The 15,631-nt window shown below is 41.6% G+C and overlaps 1 protein-coding gene across 1 annotated transcript in view; it reads left to right on the top strand.

Moving 5' to 3' along the window:
• The window catches only part of PPM1H (protein phosphatase, Mg2+/Mn2+ dependent 1H), a 131,030-nt gene that overhangs the window by 49,586 nt on the left and 65,813 nt on the right, over nucleotides 1-15,631 (top strand). The window contains exon 2 of the mRNA XM_040552190.1: nucleotides 12,040-12,205. Coding sequence (XP_040408124.1) covers nucleotides 12,040-12,205 — 166 coding nt within the window. The remainder of the gene's footprint in view (nucleotides 1-12,039; nucleotides 12,206-15,631) is intronic.

The following is a 15,631-nucleotide window of genomic DNA, read 5'->3' as shown; positions in this document are numbered from 1 at the left end:
GCAGGTCTTATTCTGGCTTCCAGAGCAGCGTTTGTGCTGTGAAACTCTGCTGAAGCCGATGTTGGCCTAGGACCTCGTCCTGCATTTGCACAAATTTGTTTCTTATTGTGTCCCCAGCATGGCTGTGGCCCACAGTCTGGTGTTTGTCCAGATGGTACCCAGGAGGAACATGGGCAGCGCTGAGCCAGGAGCTGCTTTGTACAGGCAGTGTGGATGCAGATACTCAGTTTTGGGAGAGGATGAAGAGCGTAGCCCGTGTCCCTTGGTCCCTGGGCTGGAGGTTGGCCAGCTGTATGCAGCAATGCAGATGTAACCCAGGAGGAGGATTGCACAACGGAGCTGGTGCACAGTTTGCTGCTTCTGGTTCAGAAGGGCAGACCTGGTGCAGGGAGGGGGAAAAATCTCACGCTGGATGAAAGGCAGGAACAGGACCAGAAGTGTCAGCAGTGAGAGCGAGCTGCCCCTAGGGCCTCCAGCAGCCTGGCCTAGTCACAGGGCTGGATGCAAACCTGCACAGGGAACTTTGGTACATCCTTCAGCCTACGCTTTGCATTTCTTCCATCAGACCGCTTTGTCAGAGGCCTAAGCAGATGGATTTTTATTCCTTGAAGTCAACACTGAACTTCTTTTACATTTTAATATACTTTCTGTAAAGGAGCAGATAGCTAGCTGCATGCAGGCTTAGTGAGCAGAAGACTTGGGGTTGCAACATGCTCTGGCCCACCCCTGGTCTCAGTTCTTCAGGTTTTTGGTCAGGAGAGGCACACCTTCGAATGGTTTGGAGGGATTTTTTTTCTTTTCTACCTTTAAGAAAGATTTGTTGTCCGCTGCCCTTGCAGCCCCCAACCCAGCCAACACAACCATCGGTCTCTTTGGGGCACGTTGATTGACGTGTGGCAGCCTGTGCGTCACTTGTATGGTTCTGGCACCACCTCTTTGTGGCTTTCCCAGTCTAATAGCTGTCTCTTGATGCTGCTCTGGAAGTATTTTGTCCTTGGCAAGTGATTTACAAAACTTTTGCCACTTCTTCATGATCATTTTGAATTGAGAGCAGATTAATGGTTGTTTCTATATTGGCAGTGGTTGCCTTTTAATAACAGTTATCCAGCTTTCTTGTGTCCGTCTAAATATCATGTGCTCAGATGACTCCAGAGGAAACATATCTGGGCACTGTGCAAGTGTCTAAATATAGCAATAATAATCTCTAGCTTTCTTCTTTTCAGTCAGTAGAAGAAATTTCTGGATACGCTTCCGTTTGTGTGGAGGACACACGGAGATAAGCCCGTATTGACATCTATCTCGGTGCTAATTTCTGGTGTCTCCCTATTACTTTGCTAGAGGAAAGCCTTTTTCTATAAATCTCTGAGCTTGTCTTTGGGGTCGTTTTTTTGGGTGTGATTTTTTTTCTTATGCCAGAGAATTGCACAGTTTTCTGCCCCTTTCCAAACTGCCAACTTTTTGCTCCACTGAAGTTCCTTCTGGCTTCAGTCCCAGGGTGTCGGGGAACAATAGGTTCTATTTTAGTCCACAGAGATTTAATTGCTGTGAATAAGGTTGACAATTATCTCTCTTTGTGTTTGAGAATCCCACCAGCTGTTTTAGATGCATTTAAATTGCTGCACCATGCTAAATTCACTTGTCACATCAGGAGCTATTGAGCCAGATTTGAGGCAACTCGTAACATGTCCCTGGCCTTTACTTTAAAAATCATTTTTGCTGCATTTGATTCTTTGTCTACCACCTCTCCTTCAGCCTTGGCTCTCTGCGCTGGGTGGCACTATTAGTCACACCGCGGGACTTCTCTTACTAAGAAAATGCATTTCAAACAGCAAGGAAACTTGCTGAAAGAGAAGTTGGCGTCTCGTTTTTTTGCTGCCCCCAGCCACATAAGCTCAGGCATGTAAGGTGGGAATCATTTGATCGCATCATATGGGCAACCTGCTGTGTAAGTGTCTAGGCTCTTTTTTATTGTCCACAAAGAGGAACAGACACTTCATGTTAATGTAAACAGCTAAAATAGGTCAGATGAATCATGCCCCCAGATGTCCTCCTTCTCTTTGCTTATAAATAAAGTCCGGATGATTAGCTCGGACTTAGCTGTCTGCACCGTGGACATCTGAACAGATCTCACCTCTGGGGACCATGCTTGTAGCAGCCATCACATGTAGGTGACTGTAGGCACGTGTAGACACCTAAGAGGATTAAAAATACTTGGCTCAGTGCAGTTGCTGCAACGGTGAGCACCAAGGTGAAAGTGCTCTGGCCTTGTTTTCTCGAAGCTGAAGGCAAACCTGTCTAAGCAGCCGTATTTCTCCTCACCCTGTGAATTTCTGTACTGCTTTCTGGCAAAAGTTAGTTTCCGAAGAAGGAAGAATGGATGGATTTTCCAAAGGAAGCTACAGATCAGTATTTGATAACATGCAGACAGATAGCATTAAGCTATGATTCTTCTTTTTTTTCTTTTCATTGCTAGATTACTCAGCTCATCAGACACAATTGCATAACCTTTATTTTCTCCAGAAATGTTCCTTTAAGCAGGACCTGTCCTTCACATCATCTGCTCTTTCTGCCTTCATGTTGTCTCTTCAGTGTTGCTGTGGAAATATGTTGATTTGGGTTAAAAAAAAAAATTTGCTGCACAGGTGTACCTGTGGGCAGCACGCTGCCACGTGGAGGTTTGCTTACACGGGGAAAGCCAAGAAAGGGGTTGTGTGTGAAAGTGCACCTTTCCTCTTTTGCCTGAGAAGTTGACTCCCTTGTTAACTTTCAGAATTAACTGTTGCATTCGGCAGGGTTTTCTTTTCAGTCCACATACGGCTTTGTTTAGTGTTTGTTTGCAGTCTTGTCAAGGGGTTAATTAATTACTCTGGAACTTCCAATTTCAGTCGCTACCTTAGTGTATATTTCGTATTTGTGCAACTGTAATTATAATTCTTGAATACAAGCTATTCCTTGGTGTAGCAGGGTGCAGGGACACTAATATTTTATCATTTTCTAATATGTATTTTCTACAGATCTTGACAAGACTCTAATTTCCCAGTGGCCTGAGGGGAATGGAAAGGTCTATGTACAAGTTGCAGTAGTCAGCTGGTTCTGGTGTTGACTTCGTACCTGTTGTGAGACCTCACAGGGATTGCAAGTGCCTTTGATCACACCAAGCTTTTATCTTAATGGCTTCAACGATGAGGTCTAGAAAAGTAATTTAAATAGTAGACCTAAAAGATTGAGTTTTGAGGCATGTTTCTGTGGCAAAGATTCATTGTAGTGTGGTTTGCACATGGCCCCTTCCTGCAGATCTGCCATTTGATGTTCTCTGGAGGAGAATTGACAGACGTAAAACTCCAGCAGCAGGGTGTATGTCTTCTCTAAGCTATTCCTAAAAATAACCAGCATAAGAATGGCTTTGAATTGATTTTCTACATATGGATTCTTGGTAACAAAGCTGTACATAATGTTTCCTATTTTTTCTTGACTTGCATTTGTGTACCTGCATACGTATAGAGTTTCCTATAATGACTTTCAGAGAATAAATTACCAAATTGACATCTTTCATGTTATAGGGGTTTCACAATACCAGCTGTAGTAGAGGGTTATTGTGAATAAAGCGTTGGTGCTTATCTGTGGAAATGTGTACGCTTTCTGTCACACTTGCCAAGATTAGCTTGGAGCTAATTTAAGTTGACAGCTGTATAAAAAGGATTGGTACCCTCACCACCAAACTGTTGCAGTTAACTTTCACACATGCTAAATATGAAAGATAATTTTTTTTGAAGCTTGAACCAGTTTTGCATAAGCCATTTATCGTGATTTCTCTTAACCCTGAGAGAGCTGAGATGGCGCTTTACAGCAGCGTAGCCTCATGGCGTGGGATTTACTGAAGTCCTTTAAACATATAACTCGCTTCAGGGTAAGTATAAGGAGAGATTTTATTTGCATCTAACTGGCATTGTTCTAGGGAAGAAAGGGTTTATTTGGGATGTGCTTTCACAAGTAGAACTTTAGAAAACAAATCACCAAAAAATGGTATTTTGTTTTCTCCATGCATCCTTGCCATGTGCAAACATTCACTTATGTGCCACAATAAGATATTGTGAATTCAAATTGAGCATTTGGTTGGGTGTTCTGTTTGTGGGGCTGTTGTTTTAGTAGTAGCAGCATGGGGCTTGTAGGCAAAGCAAGTATTTGTGAGGCCCGAGGGCCCCTTTCTGTAGGGGTATGGGGCAGGCTGCTGTCCCTGCCTCTAAATCTTTTTAACCAATGCTTGCGTTCAAGCTTAGCCTCAGCCTCGTGCACGTAAGGACTTGTACAGCTCCTGGGAACAGGCACAGGAGTGGCTGCTGTTCCCCTGCGTCAGAGCCAAGGGAGGGGAAGAGCTGGGTTTTTTCTTTGAGTGTGGGCTGAAGAATTGAGCCAAAGATGTTTCTCATCAAAATACAGCTCAAAACTACTATCCACAGAGCTGTTTCTCAGTGCGAAGCCAAAAGCCAAGTGTTGTTCATCAGTGAACTCTCAGTATCACCCTTCAAGGCCGAATTAACAAGTCATGTGTGGCAAAGTGGTTGGGAACAACATTCAGAAAAGTCACTATCACGATGTGCATAGCATGACTTCTGAACATTGAACTGGGTGCTTCAGCTTCAGGAGTTGTCCATCCTAATGTGTAAAATGAAGCCCAAGAGCAATTCTCATGCTGATGAACAGCGCTGAAATATTTTCCTGTATAAAGGTTCATTTTCTTTTCACATCTGTTTTGTTGTTCAGTGCTTTCTGCTTCAATTTGAATCCCTGACTTGTCACAGTAGCCAAAGGTGATGACCATTTTTTGCGTTACAAGCAACAAAAATCTGGAAAAATCCAATTATGCATGAAAATGTTCGGATTTTGTGCAAATAAACCCATCTAAAGGCAGACTTCACCAGACTGAGTATGCTATTCATAGAAGAAGCATCAGTGAAGAACTTTCAAAGTAATTTCTTCCTATATACCATAGAAATATCTTCACATACAGTTTTCCCAAAAAGAAGAAGCTGGAAGGCAGTGTGTTAGTGGACATCGGGTTAGAAGGACCCTGGTCAACCTGAAGTTGTTTGTCCCTGTTATCCTCCAGGTCTCTTGCTTAGTTTTTTGTTTGTTTGTTTTTCTTTTATCATCTCTTATTATTCTCTTATCATCCAGTGCTGATAGCTAGTAGAGAAGGAGTGAGGAAGGAGAATTGGGCATTTCTATTTCCAGCCGTGGCTGAGATTGCTCAGCCTTGAAGTGAGATCACTCTTAACCACATGTGCATCCCACCAGACCAGCTCAGCATCTGCTGTAGGCTCACTGACCATTGCATTACTCATGTAGTTTCCTACATCCTAATTACTAACACAGCTGCTGCTCGTCCCTTTCTGTTTAGTGATCATGGAGCCTGCTCCATTACTGCGACCTAAAACTGCCTTGTAGCTTCTAGTTGCTCTGTACGGTATTTTATTTTTTTTGGAAAGTGTAGGTGGGTGGTGTGCCATGCATGCATTACCAGTTTGTGTTCATTTACACCAAACTTGTGGAAACTTTTAAAACTTTTTTTTGGCGTTGTTTTTGACTTCTGTCTTATATTTTAATTTAAAATATTCTTTTGGACCTTGCCTATTTTAATCCCATATTTAGTCCTTATCAGTCTGGCAGGTGTAATAGCTTCTAGCTCAGTCCTAAAGCGGGTTTGGCCCTGTATACTGGTGTGATTGCTGACACACACGCAAAAAAACATTTTCACACTGGAGCATCGCAAGACTCATCTTTTTTGGCTAAAAATTCACTTCCAGCTTGTCTAAGGAAATAAAGATTTTATGTAACCCCATGGATTCAGACAAATTATTCATGGATGGCTTTGGTTTCTGCCCACAGTAAACAATACTAGTGGGTATTTTGTTTTTGATGTGAGCAATATCACAGTTACAGTAATGAATGAATGAAATTGTTTAGCCTGTTTCAAAAGCTTCCTTTCATCTGTGGGAGAATTTGAGCAGATAGAATGAAATCTCTTTCAAGTCAATTCCCAATGCAGAAATAAATCTTGTGTGGGTGAAGGGGGGGAAGCAGCCACCTACCTGGAAATCTAAGACTATAAATGAGATGTCACAGAAAAAGGCAGTGGCATCCGCTCCAATGCTAATCCATTAGAGGGGAGGGGGAAAAAAAAAAAGAGAAAGAGAAGGGTGGGTATGGAGGATGGGGGAGAAAAGCCAGCAACACGTTTATTAAAGAGGGTACGTGTATGGTATCTTTAATCCTCATTCTAGTGAAATGATGACTACTGGAATTATATAGGAAAACTGTAGGAACATATTGTCTGCCGTTCACAGATACACTATTAATTAATCTGGGCTACTTCTGTGTCATTGGTTAGGTTGGCTGCAAGCTGTTGTCCCACTGATGATGGCAGTGTTACACACGTGTACCCCAGTTGGAGTAAGGAAGGAGGCTGGCTGCAGCTCCTCTGAGCTGCTGGAGCCTGGAAGGATGTCCTGCTGCACCATGGACGGACTTCTGTGCTGAGGGTACCTGCTGCACTCTCAATCCTCAGCCTTAAACTGAAAATCAAAATAAACAATGAGCTGCCCATGGATATATCCGTGTTTGTCTACCTCCTTTTTGATAAGCCTTAAGGAGGGTATGAAAAGCTTTGCTATTTGCTTGAGGGTTAACAAATTGATTTTTTTTTTCCAGAAACTTATATATGCTGGAATTGCAGAAAGTCACTTTGATCCACAGAAAGTAAATAACCTCAACAAAAGCTCTTGGTTATCATTGCTTAATTCTTGTGGTTATAGAATAAAGACATTAATTCCTAGAAAAAGAATTGTTTACTTCCCCAATGACCAGAATAACTCTTTAGAATTGTTAGTAATCTGAAAACTGATAATGAAGAAGACAGGGGTATGTTCCAGGTTGTAAAGTTTAATGAATGTTTAGGATTACGTGTCTACTAATTAGATAAATGATGGAGTTAGAGGACATCCTGAGGGAAGAAAGGTAAAGATGTGGTTAGTAGAAAAAATTGTTTTGGTGACTGGAAGATTTTATTTTTTGAAAGGCATGGGTTATTTTGAAGGACATAACTTCTTTGCAGGGCTTTTTTATGTAGGTATTTTTTTAACATCTTATGGGACTTTCAGCTTTTTTTTTGGGTGGAGTCAAGGCTTTTTCTAAACTAAGTTTACAGAGAAAAGCGTTCTGTAAGAAAGCAGTGACTTGAGAACATCAACTTGTCTTTTATTTAAGACTTTGCTTTCTGTATCTTTATCAGAAGCGGACAAGGCCACCCAGTTCCACCCCCCTGCCATGGGCAGGGACACCTCCCACCAGACCAGGCTGCCCAAAGCCCCATCCAGCCTGGCCTTGAGCACCTCCAGGGACGGGGCATCCACAGCTTCTCTGGGAAACCTGTTCCAGCGCCTCGTTATCCTCATAGTAAAGAATTTCTTCTGAATATCTAATTTAAATCTCCCCTTTTTTAGTTTAAAGCCATCCCCCCTTGTCCTATCTATTACTACACCCCCTGACACAGAGTCCCTCCCCAGCTGTCCTGCAGGCCCCCTTTAGGTACTGGGAGGCCGCTGTAAGGTCTTCCCAGAGCCTTCTCTTCTCCAGGCTGAACAACCCCAACTCCCTCAGCCTGTCCTCATAGGAGAGGAGCTCCAGCCCTCTGAGCATCCTTGTGGCCCTTCTCTGGACTCTCTCCAACAGGTCCATGACCTTCTTATGCTGGGGACCCCAGAGCTGAACACGGTGCTCCAGGTGGGGTCTCACAAGAGTAGAGAAGGGAGGGAGAATCACCTCCCTTGACTTGCTGGCCTCGCTTCTTTTGATGCAGCCCAGTAACTGCAGAGAGGAACTGTGGTAGGAAAGAAGCAGGTAGGGTTTGGGATTTATCATGTGGTTGCAAGTGGTTGTCAGTGACTGAAGGGGTAGATCAGGGCCCTGGTAATGAATTTTATTTGTGAGCTGGGGCCAGTCTGGAGTAGGTGTGGAGTCAGTTCCTGTGCTTCTCCTGGTGCATGGTGGCTCCCTGGTGCAAGGAGAAGTCTTGGAGCTCTCATAGTCCTTAAGTTTCAAAAAGCACTTTTATGAACACTGCTGTAGCTATGCATCATTCAGTATTTCTGCTAAACTGTTTGCGTTTCCCAGATATTTTTGTCAAGATATGAGACATAAATTTTGCTAGACTTCTGAGTTTACAAAAAAAAAAAAAAAAAAAAGTATGTGGACTACTTATTTAAGTTTTTTCAGAGTTTGAGATCTAGACCAGGGTAAAACAGTCCTCCTAAAGCATAGCTTGAAGCTTCTGCTGGAGCAAATACAACTTAATGCAATCTCAACGAGTGTGGTTTAGAGAAGAGTAAAACAGCCAAAGGTGTTCCACAGAGTAAATTTATTGATATAAACTTAAAAAACAGAGGGCTGAATGAGAATGCTTCAGAAGACCTAAGATGTGGCTGTTGTGTTTTTGTTAGGAAACGGTTACGGAGAAGCTGTCCGGGGTTTGTTTGACTGTCCTGGTTTGTTCTTTTAAGATAAATTTAGGATTTTGTAATCAGTGATGTTGGCAACAGGAGTTTGAGCTCTGTTCAATGAAGAATAGAAGCACAGTGTGACCTACATCTCCATTCAGTCAGATGGGATTTGGGGTCTTGTGAGATACCAGCAGAATGCTAATTGTGAGCCAGACAAAATAGCTGGCTCGTATCTGGGGGAGTTGCTTTCAGAGAATCAGATCAGTCTGTAACGTATTGAAGTGTCTATCAAGGTATCTCTGTAAATGTGATGAAATCCTACCATCTTACCGCGCAGGTTTCGTGAAGCTCCTGTTTGCAAAGTAGGATGTGTTTTTGCTAGCACTACTATACCATGGACTAAGCCATAGGATTGCGTGTTTATTACTGAGCAGTGTGTGTTCTACACCATAGAGACAGCCAATACTGTAAAAAGAGGGGCTTCTGATCCAAAGTAGATATGCTGTTCGGGTTGAACTTCATAAAAGATTGGGTAACAGATAAATGGGTAATGGGGAAGAGGAGGGAAGGAGTTGATGGTCATGAACAGGTCTAATTCAACAGTTCCCCGAGGAACTGTTATGGGGAGAGAGAAAAAAAATCCTTGAAAATGTGTCTGAGTAAAAGCTAGAGAATTATAGGCCTTTATCTCTTTTTCCCCCTTTTTGCTCCAACATTTTCTTATTACTTGCATCCATAACATAATGGACGTGAGGACAACTGCGTGGTTGGAGATTTTTTTTTGGAAGGGTGTTTCTTTTATTAAGTGTGATAAGGTAATGCTTGATCTCATTTTGTTCACTTTAGTGGAGGATAACATTTTTGGGGGGTGGACAGAAAGAGAAATATGAAGGGGAACTGAAAAGCTTAGGAAGTTGAGGCATTTCCTCTATTGATGGAGGGGGGTGGTAGGTTTTCCATAAAAATTTTCAAAGATGTGTGATTAAGTTATCTTTTAGAGATATGAACACCTGTTAGTTCTGCTTTGTTATTTGTATAAGCAGTTCAGATGTGGTTTTTATCCTGATGAGTTTGTCTTTGCTCCTTGCTCTCACAGACTACAGTAAAAACAGCATTGGAAAGCTGGTTGAAAGAAGTGCCTCAAGGAGGGATTTAAGAAACTACACAGAGAAAATGATTTTGAAAGACAGCAGTGACACAGAGCTGTTGGAGTAGGTGTTACTAGCTTCTGCGTTAGGCATCAGGGTTAGTAATTACAAACACATAGGTCAAACTTTGAGATTAAAAATCGTGGGGCTTTCTGCAGCCCTTTCCCAGAAGCTGGGGTATGAAGTAGGACGTGAGGGCAGAAGAGTGCCCAGATCAGGAGAGGGGGACCTCCTGTCATCTGGACCCTGCATTGCCTGTAGTGCCCATAAGCACTGTTTTGACATTATGGTTAATTTATTTCCGAAATAATTGGAAAAGCTGGAATAGTAGGCAGGAACTTGTCTTTCACAGCCCCAATCCTCCCACCTCAATATACTGACACCCTAACCCCCATGTGTTTTTGGTGTTCAGTCTTGCTGGGTTCCTTTTGGCCATGCCCTCTCCTAGCAAGGTGTTTGATGCACAGATTCAGCTGCCAGGTGTGTCCCACAGCAGCTGCCTGCCAGGCTGGCTTGTCAGGTCACTTTGTTCTTGTAGGTTTTCTCATGCATTCAGTGCCTTGACAAATTTTCTTGGTAAGAGCTTTGTAAAATGATACCATATTGTGTGTAACTTAACACACCATTGAGCATCAGAACATCTCCTGCCGTTGAAGTCCTGAAGTCCATTGCCAAGCTCAGAGACCAGAGCAGCTCCAGCACCTCAGGGATTTTCGTAAGGAATGAGAGGTGCTAAGGAGTGTAGTGGGTTTTGTAAGGAGTAGCTTTTGGCTCAATTTGTCTTTTCCCTTTGTTTGTTGTTTTTTTTTGTTTGTTTGTTTTTTTGTTTGTTGGTGTTTTTTTTTTTTTTAAGAAGAAAAAAGGGATTGAAAACAGGTAACATCATCAGTAAGGAAAGTAGTCAGCTGAACAGTGTTTATTGTAAAACTGCTCTTTCTGTGCTGCTGCAATACTCTAATCATGCTCATAGCCTTTCAAACTAAAGAAGTGGTAGTCAGCTGATTTCAATTCTTTGGTATTTGTATTTTTACTTCTGATTATATGTCAAGTTTTCAAACTAGAAGCTTATTGCATCAGTATTTTTATCAGTATCTCCATTCATTTGCTCAAACAATAAGGACTACAGAATGCGCGTGGTTAAACCACGCACAGTTGCCTCCCAACTAGAGGCTCCTTAATCTCTGCTTTGTGTTTCCAAAAATTATTTTATCTGCAGTTGGTGTTTATTTACATGAAATACTTGTAAACAACTGGTGGCATTATGCATACAGGTGTTAACTGCAAATAAAACCCCTCTTCTGTGTGACTGCAGCGTGTGACGTTCAGCACTGCAAGGAAACTTTCTGGAAGCACTTAACTGTAGTGGATGCACATAACCATGTTTCTTCTATTTGAAGAAAGAAATGCTCATTTGCATGTTACAGTATCATGTTGCTCTTAAAAAATCAAGAGTATTTTATCTTTAAGCGAGACTGACACAGAACTGACATTTCCGCAAGAAGAGGCAAGCTGATGCGGAGTCCCCTGCAGGCCTGCCTTCCATTTTTGTTTTCTTTGCTTTCCAACAACTTCTATCAAGGTTTTTTGTTATGTAAAATCTTACTGTAATCAAAACACTAGAGATCAAGAATTCACGTATGTCTTCAACTTGCCGTCAGGGTTATGATATGCCTTCAAGCTGTTGTGCTTTCTGGGGAGGCAGCAGTTGTTTTTCAAGACACTGTGTGCCTGACCTGAAACTGGTTGTCTAGTGCTGGAAACGCCGCCTCAAACAAATGGTGTCTTGGTTATTGTCTCACCATGCATCTCTGTGTTGTCGTGGTGCAATTTGCCTGTTGGAATACAAGGCAAAGTCTTGTCCTTTAAACAGACCAACAGTAGTTCCTTTGTTTTCCTCTCTCTCTTTTGTACCTTTAGTGCTAACAACTCTTAGATTTATAGCAGGTATTTTGTTTGTGCAAGATTCAGAACTTGACCAAATATACACACCCTCAGCCAACAGATTCATTATTCAGCATAGCAGACATTGCTGTAGAAAAGCAACTGGGGATCTCTTGTTTCAACAGGGAGGCATAAATGGTATCAGACATGACCGTCAGGTAGTCCCTGTAAGGAAAAGTGTGCCATGCCTAAGGGTAAAACATGCTCGTGATACCATTGGTTCTTACTCATACAGTTCTGTGAGAAATGCTTGTTATGCCAAATGTAGGTGTATGGAAACAAGCAAGTATGCATGTGTGTGGGTGTATGTGTATACAAAAGTCAGGTATTGTAATTCAGTTGGTATTTGCAATACTATCTGTTGAGTCATATATAAGATACAGTTGGAGGCTTCTGTGCTTCAGTAACTTGGACTATGCCCCTTAATTTCTTTTTTGATTTTTTTCTCCCCTTAGGGTAATAAATGCAGGGAAGAGTACACACAATGAAGATCAAGCCAGCTGTGAAGTCCTCTTTGTCAAGAAGAAATCTGGAGGCGCGAATTCTACACCGAACAAGAATTCAACAAAACGGAGGTCGTCGCTGCCGAACGGAGAAGGTCTCCAACTGAAAGACAACTCGGTAAGCAGACTTCTGTGAAGTACAAAATAAAAATAAACGGATGTGGTGATAGGACACCGAAAGAAGAACTCCAAGTGTTTACTGTTTCATGTGTTTCCAGTTACATGATGATATTTCTGTGTAAATACAGAACACTTAACTAAATTTTTCTTAGTTCTACTACTTGATTTTTTTTCCACTGAAAAATGCTCCTTGCATATTAGTTTAAATATGCAGAAGGGAGTACTCCTTGGATTTTCCTTTATAATTCATTTATGAAAACATAATCCTGAGAAATTTACTGCTGTGAAATACTGAGTTTAATGGTTGTGGTTATCTTGTCCAGTGAAGGTCACTGCAAGCATAACAGAATCATTGTTTATACGGTTGCACCATTTTATGAAGAGTTGGACTTTATTTGGGTTCTTCTTACTGAAACAGGATTGCGTGTTACCAGCTTGGTTTATGTAGGTAGGTTAAGGTCCTCCGGCACCCTGAATTCAGTGATCATGGACTGCAGCCCTCTCTGTGGAGAGTGATGTACATCATGCACTTCTCTGTTGGTAATCATCTTCTGTTCTTCGTCTGTCTTATTTCATCCATTGTTTAAGCATGGGCTCAGGCTCCAGCAACGATTGATACTGTGTTAGATTCAGACATATAAACTCCCTAAATTTTGGATGTTGGAGTCAGACAATGTGGATATGCTGTCTCTCTGCTGTTGGGAGAGCACAGCTTCTCCCTAAGTACTGATTAGTCTTTTGTTGGACTATAAGAACATCTTTTCTTTTTTTGTTTGTTTGTTTTTAAACCATGTAGTAATTAGAAATCTGCTTCAGTTTCTTTCCCAAAACCCCATGGCTTGGTGAACACCTGATGACTGCAGGGGTCATTGAGGTCCTGAGGAACAAGAACTTCCTCTTGCACCGTGTCCCTCCTCACCTCGTGCTCCCCCTGCTCTGTTTCATACTTCCTTATTGCTGCAAAATCTTCAGACTCAGGTTTGCAAATAGTCTTGTCCTTTCCTCTTTCAAATCTTTCCTAAAATCATCTGTACTAGTTCCTGCGTGCTGATGTTCTCCATTGAATTCAGACTGTCACAATGTTTTTTTCCAAGTACATATTTACACCCTCCAGGATAAAGAATTGTGCCCTAATCTGAGACTAATCAGTTTTTCATACACACACGCAAGGCAAAAAAGTAATTTTTAATGGTCTGTCTTCTGAAAAAAAATTGTCTGTCCTGGAAAGACCATGCAGCTCTCTGCTATTGACCTACACAAATGCTTGGTTCCAACGAGTGTATTTAATTTTTGTATGCATTAATTGCTTTTAATGAAGCAAGTGTCTGACTACAGTACATATACACATGTGTAAACCACACAAATATAAGCAACAATGTATTTGGTCTACGTGATGGGTTTGTTTGACACCAAAGGTACTGCTGTCATGCACATAGCACACTACAAGGACCCTGGAGCAGACCCTGACCTGTGTAGGGATGCTAGCTCTGCTCTAGCACCTCATTAAAGTTCCAGGCCTAGCTTGTGGGAAACCAGATCAGGGACCTCTGAATCCATGGCATGGGTGGATGTAGCTGTACTGAATTTGCCTCTGTTTTCATATTTTGGGGGCATGCATGGAACATAAAGGTTCACAGTGATGTTTCGCAAGTCCAGTTAACTTCCAGTTTTGAGTAGTGTCAGATGCTTCTTCCCAAGAGAGCAAAAGGCATGCTAGGTTTGTATATACTTCACTGCACAGTTAATCAGTTTCCCCACAAGGTATTTTTGTCCAAACATTAAGTACTTAATATGTTTAGATTGCATGCAAAATACAGGAATATAAAACTTATTTCATTATTGGAAAGATGTCTTCAATAGCCCTGATGTTATCTAACGTTATGGTTATCATACTGTTACGGCACCATAATGGTAGGGTCTATAAACTGATTCCAGATTTTTGAAAGCTGCTCTTTTTACTCATTTTAGACTAAATGATTGTTAGCCTTATTACATATCCCGTTGCCCTGTGTAATGAGAAATAGCTCATAGACTTCTCCAATTTCTTCTCTTTATTAGTGTATTTCCTACTTTTATTCTGTACCTTTCATCTCCGTTTTGGCATAAATAGCTACTTCCTTTCAGCTTTCATGAGAGAAACCTTTTTATTTCAAATCTTTTTACTTTCTTTTATTTCCTACATATTTTGACCAGAAGAGTGCATAGTGTCTGAAGTGAAGAACCAGCTGATCTGTACAGTATAGTACTGTTTCCATGCTACTTATCCTGGTTTTTATATGTTCTTATCTACAGATTTTCCTGTTTACTATGTGACCTTTGAAGGTGCTGTAGCACTCATTATTTAGCTGTGTAAAACCTATTCTACCATGTTATTAGACCACAGCTTGTGCATAGAAATTTGTAATATATTCTCCCAAAGCAGGCAGCATATTTCTGGAGAATGTTATCTCTACTAGAGGGCAGTCTTACACTAGCAATTGTTAGGATGTTTTTCCTTGGTACATCTTTTGCTTCTTGAAAATATGGGAAAAAAAAGATTATAGATAATGATAATATGTTATTTCTGTAATTACTATACTTTTACTTTTCTATTTTTTTTGTATTTTTATGCTATGAAATATAGTATTGTATTTTGCCCTCACATAACATTGTTAGCATTGGAAGCAAGTATTTTTTAAAGAGTATCTGAATCAGTGTTAAACATGATGAGGATGCAACTATTCTGTATCAAAAGGATGCAGAAATACATGCTTGAGACACTCCGGTGAATGTTGTGATACCATCCCAGCAAGTGTTCAGTAAGAAAGCCAGGGGCTGAATTCTGTAAATGCCTTCTGGGGACATTCCTGTAATGCATGATCTGAAATCATACCTGAGTAGTGAAGCACTTCATAGAAATTTTGGAGGAAGAAGGGATGAGAGAAGTGATTTACTGAGTACTTGTCCAAAGGAGGGAAAAAAAAAAAAAGATTTCTTCAGTTCTTGCTTATTTTAAAGCATGGCTCACAAGGGAAATATGTCCCGCTCCCCCACTGCTACATGGGCTTTGGACAGGCGGCCCTGTGGCAACCCGTAAGTCAGCAGGGCCTACCCACGTGGCTGAGGTGCCCCCTAACAGGGGTACTGCCATGGCGAGCGCTGGAGACCATCAGTGAGTGAAATGGGAGTCGTATGCCAAGGTCTTGTCATAGTGGCGGTCAGGTGGCAGGACTTAATGTGATGCATTATTAATTGTCATCGTACCATGGAAATACATAATTAATAGTGCTGTAGTTTTTCTCTGTGTCACAAAGATGGGAAGGAGTGCTTGTTTTGTATGACACAAGCCTGGTTGTCTACCGTATGTAGCTGAACACACCATTGGTGCCACGAGGAGGCTTTCCTCTGTGGATGGGATGGCAGCTGCTCACCCAATTCCGATTTT

The sequence above is a fragment of the Cygnus olor genome, chromosome 1 (assembly GCF_009769625.2).
Source record: "Cygnus olor isolate bCygOlo1 chromosome 1, bCygOlo1.pri.v2, whole genome shotgun sequence".
In the NCBI taxonomy this organism is placed as follows: Eukaryota; Metazoa; Chordata; class Aves; order Anseriformes; family Anatidae; genus Cygnus; species Cygnus olor.
Note: the sequence above shows the minus strand (reverse complement) of the source record. Positions and strands in the feature narration are given on the sequence as shown.